General features: G+C 34.9%; 1 protein-coding gene across 1 annotated transcript in view; it reads right to left on the bottom strand.

The window, feature by feature from the left end:
• Positions 1 to 5,000, bottom strand: part of LOC135206310 (alpha-N-acetylglucosaminidase-like) — an 18,954-nt gene that overhangs the window by 6,466 nt on the left and 7,488 nt on the right. The window contains exons 9-11 of the mRNA XM_064237733.1: positions 3,878 to 4,023; positions 2,810 to 2,891; positions 2,010 to 2,159 (exon numbers count right to left, since the gene is read on the bottom strand). Of these exons, the coding sequence (XP_064093803.1) occupies positions 2,010 to 2,159; positions 2,810 to 2,891; positions 3,878 to 4,023 (378 nt within the window). The remainder of the gene's footprint in view (positions 1 to 2,009; positions 2,160 to 2,809; positions 2,892 to 3,877; positions 4,024 to 5,000) is intronic.

Here is a 5,000-nt window from a genome sequence, read left to right as displayed (position 1 = left end):
AAATACCTGGGAATAATGGAAGGAGGAGATATAAAACACCAAGAGATGAAGGACCACGGATTCAGGAAAGAATATATGCAGAGACTCAAGGCGATACTCAAGTCAAAACTCAACGCCGGAAATATGATAAAAGCCATAAACACATGGGCAGTCCGCCAGTAATCAGATACAGCGCAGGAATAGTGGAATGGACGAAGGCAGAACTCCGCAGCATAGATCAGAAAACCAGGAAACAAATGACAATACACAAAGCACTACACCCAAGAGCAAATACACAGGACGGATTATACATAACACGAAAGGAAGGAGGTAGAGGACTACTAAGTATAGAGGACTGCGTCAACATCGAAAACAGAGCGCTGGGGCAATATCTGAAAAACCAGTGAAGACGAGTGGCTAAAGAGTGCATGGAAGAAGGACTAATAAAAGTAGACGAAGACCAGAAAATATACAGAGACAGGAGAAAGACAGAAAGAACAGAGGACTGGCACAACAAACCAATGCACGGACAATACATGAGACAGACTAAAGAACTAGCCAGCGATGACAATTGGCACAATGGCTACAGAGGGGAGAGCTAAAGAAGGAAACTGAAGGAATGATAAACAAGCGGCACAAGATCAGGCCCTAAGAACCAGATATGTTCAAAGTACGATAGACGGAAATAACATCTCTCCCATATGTAGGAAGTGCAATACGAAAAATGAAACCATAAACCACATAGCAAGCGAATGCCCGGCACTTGCACAGAACCAGTACAAAAATAGGAGGCATGATTCAGTGGCAAAAAGCCCTCCACTGGAGCCTGTGCAAGAAACATCAGCTACCTTGCATGTAATAAGTGGTACGAGCACCAACCTGAAGGAGTGATAGAAAACGATCAGGACAAGATCCTCTGGGACTATGGTATCAGAACGGATAGGGTGATACGTGCAAACAGACCAGACGTGACGTTGATTGACAAAGTCAAGAAGAAAGTATCACTCATTGATGTCGCAATACCATGGGACACCAGAGTTGAAGAGAAAGAGAGGGAAAAAATGGATAAGTATCAAGATCTGAAAAATAGAAATAAGAAGGATATGGGATATGCCAGTGGAAATCGTACCCATAATCATAGGAGCACTAGCACGATCCCAAGATCCCTGAAAAGGAATCTAGAAAAACTAGAGGCTGAAGTAGCTCCAGGACTGATGCAGAAGAGTGTGATCCTAGAAACGGCACACATAGTAAGAAAAGTGATGGACTCCTAAGGAGGCAGGATGCAACCCGGACCCCACACTATAAATACCACCCAGTCGAATTGGAGGACTGTGATAGAGCAAAAAAAAAAAAAAAAAAAAAAAAAAAAAAAAAAAAAAAAAAAAAAAAAAAAAAAAAAAAAAAAATAAAAAAAAAAAAAAAAAAAAAAAAAAAAAAAAAAAAAAAAAAAAAAAAAAAAAAAAAAATAATAATAATAATAATAATAATAATAATAATAATAATAATAATAATAATAATAATAATAATAATATAATAATATTAATATTAATATAATAATAATCATAATAATAATAATAATAATAATAATAGTAAAAATAATAATACTGACAGGAATCACAGCCTCTGCTCCCAAACTTACAGGAATTACTGCCTCTACTCCCATACTTAGGGGAATTACAGCCTATACTCCCAAACTTACAGGAGTTACAGTATCTACTCTCCAATTTACAGGAATTACAGTATCTGCTCCCTAACTTACAGGAATTACAGCCTTTACTCCCTAGCTTGCAGGAATTATGCTTTTACTCCCCAATTACAGCCTCTGCTCCCCAACTTACAGGATTAATAGCCTCTACTCTCAAACTTACGAGAATTACAGCTTCTACTCCCCATCATACAAGGTTTACAGCCTCTACTCTTCAACTTACAGTAATGACAGCCTCAGCTTAGAGGAATTACAGCCTCTGCTCCCCAACTTACAGGAATTACAGCCTCAGCTTAGAGGAATTACAGCCTCTTCAACTTACAGGAACCACAACATCTGCTCTCCCGAAAAGGCCGTCGACTCCACCGAAATCGTGCAACATGCAAGCAACAAATGGCTGCCCGAAGTAGGAAGATAATCTGGAGTACTGGGGAGATATTTCCGTGGCCAAATCTAGGATGAGCATTCGACCCTATGAGAGAAAATAAGAGATGTTGTATTTATACGAGTCTTTTATTTTTTTTTTTTTTTATTTGTTTGTTTATTTATAATTCATGTATTTATCTCTTTATTTACTTACTTCACTGCATTTTCCTGCAGTGAATTGAGTAGTTTTTACTTGAGTAAATAAGGGAGCTTTTTAGAAGAGCAAAGCAGAAAGTTTTCGCTGAAACAGAAGAGTTTTTGCTGAAGTTAATTAGATCATTTGTCTAAAGTAAATGTGAGAAATTATGCCAAAGTAAATAACTTTTGACGGAGAAATAATAATATGTTTGTTGACGAAAGTAAAAGAGTTTATGCAGTATCAATCAACAAACTGCATGTTTATTTATACACACATGTTGTCTCTGAACCTGAATTAGTTATGAGGGCTAGATGTAGAATTAATGCCTCTTTAGAAAAATGTAATTTTAGTAAACGATATTTGCAAAAGCTTAAAAAAAATTATCTCCTTATTAAAGTGTGTCGTCTAATAATGTGCAAATAGAAGTTGTTTTCAAGACTAACAGTAATTATTCCAGTGGAAGCCTAATGGAAGATTGATGCACTCTCTCTCTCTCTCTCTCTCTCTCTCTCTCTCTCTCTCTCTCTCTCTCTCTCTCTCTCTCTCTCTCCACTTACTATTGGTACAGAGTTCAGCAAGGCCTTTGCTTGGGGTATTTGCCAGAAGCCCGTGTTGAGGAAGAGCCACCCTTGCATAACCCTGCAGATGTCAGTTAGAAAATAGTCTGTAATAAACTTCGACTGAATTAAAGATTAAGGATGTCTCATCGATAGGTATGGTCCGTGCATGGATTGGTGACCTCAAGAAATGCTAAGAGTGCGTGCAAGAGAGAGGTGAATCCTAGGGTGTATGTGTGTTTTGGGGGGTGGGGGGCGTTCGACGTGCTACTAATAAGCCTTCTGTGTACGTGTATGAAGCGGCTGATACAGTTAAAGTTTTCTGCTAAAGTGTAAAATATGGCAATGACCTCTGTTTGCTTTGCTTGGTTTCTTCAGGAGTCGCCCTTCCTTATGGGATCTGAATAATTTCAAAAGATATAGAATATTTTCATATATTTATAATATGATATATATGTATATATTTTATATATATATATAAATATATATATATAGATATATATTTTTTGGTTTATATATATAATTATATCTATATAGATATATATATATATAATATATATATACTATATATAAAATATATTCTATATAGATAATATATATATATATATATTAGATGTATATATATAATATATATATATTATTATATATATATATATATATATATATATATATTATATATATATCTATATATAATATATATATATATATATATATATATATATATATATATATATATATATATATATTATATAGGTGTGTGTGTGTAATCTTCACAACTATTTTCAGCAGAGAAATAGAAAATTCTCCCATGCATTTGCTTAGTTAAAATAACAATTAACGCTTGTCTCAAGAATACTAGGAAACTTCAACTTTTTTACATACACCTCAATAACAATATCCTTCAAAATTTATCCATGGCCACAAATTTCCATCGAATTCCGCCCATGAAGAATCACCATGACTAACTTGCAGGGAGAATTACTTTAATAAGTTTCATAAAAATCCGTTCATCCTTTCTCGGGACATTTTGCTAATCCCTGTTACGGATTGTTAATAAATAATGCTCACCATATGGCATCGGGATCTGAGGACTTCATGGCTTCGTAGATAGAAGCTCCAACACTCCTCAGGTACTCAGGATCCGAAGATCCTGGGGTCATCTCGTTGAAGGTGTCGCAGTTGTAAAGATGATCAGTGCCGAATTCCTGCGTCATCTGAAAATGAAAGAGCAAGAGACTTATTAATCTTATTAACTATAGTTTATTCATTATGCTGAATTGTTGGAAATTTATCTTTGATAGTTAATAGCTGTCTCATGTAAATCAGAAATAGTTCTGTGATTTTACAGAATCATTAAAATTTTGACTAAGTGGCGTAACCCATTTTTTTTCTTTTTAGTTTGAGTTTTCCAGCCAAAGTCATTCAAGTTTTTGATACTCTATAAAATCAAAACTTCAGCTGTCTGCGTTGTCACGTTTTCAAATCACATGTCCTCGAAAGATGAGCTAATAGGAAGCTCTGAGTAGTATCCTAATCTTTGAAGTCCAGTCTCTCAGAATGGGGACAAATGTCATACTAAGGACGAATTACATATGCTTTTGATATTCACGTGCAAGTAAACATTAACAGCCTACATTGTTTACGAGACAGAGATGCAAATGGTTTTTTTTATTATTATTACATTTTTAGGAATTTTTTTCATTAAATCTGCTCATTTTAGTGTCTCTTCTTTTCAAATAGTATTAGTTTTGTTTAATGGTCAAAATATAATACTACGCCATTTCCGAAAGGTAATGTAAGTGCCGATTGCGTCAACTACAGGTCAGTCTTCATTCTTTCCTTGTACGTTAAAACTTGTTTCAATGAAATGTTTCAAACCTTATTACAAGAGCCTTGAATTGTAATATCTCCCGTTTTTGTGTGTGCGTCGGTATGATGGAAACTTAATTACTCCTTAATAATAAATAGTATAGACATAAGAAATAGAGAGGAAATGTTAATTAGATTCACAGCAAATATGTAGATCAGAGGGAGATGGTTAAAAGGATCGTAACAATAATCACAAGATTGCGTTACTCAGGGAGATAAATAAGCTACGTTAATCAGAACTACAGGAAAAAGATGGGAAGGAGAGATATATGTAAAGCGTTAGAATATTAACCCGAATGTCACTAATGTAGTGGTAAGAGAG

This window comes from Macrobrachium nipponense, chromosome 29 (assembly GCF_015104395.2).
Source record: "Macrobrachium nipponense isolate FS-2020 chromosome 29, ASM1510439v2, whole genome shotgun sequence".
Lineage (NCBI taxonomy): Eukaryota > Metazoa > Arthropoda > Malacostraca > Decapoda > Palaemonidae > Macrobrachium > Macrobrachium nipponense.
This window is presented reverse-complemented; position numbering and strand designations above follow the sequence as displayed.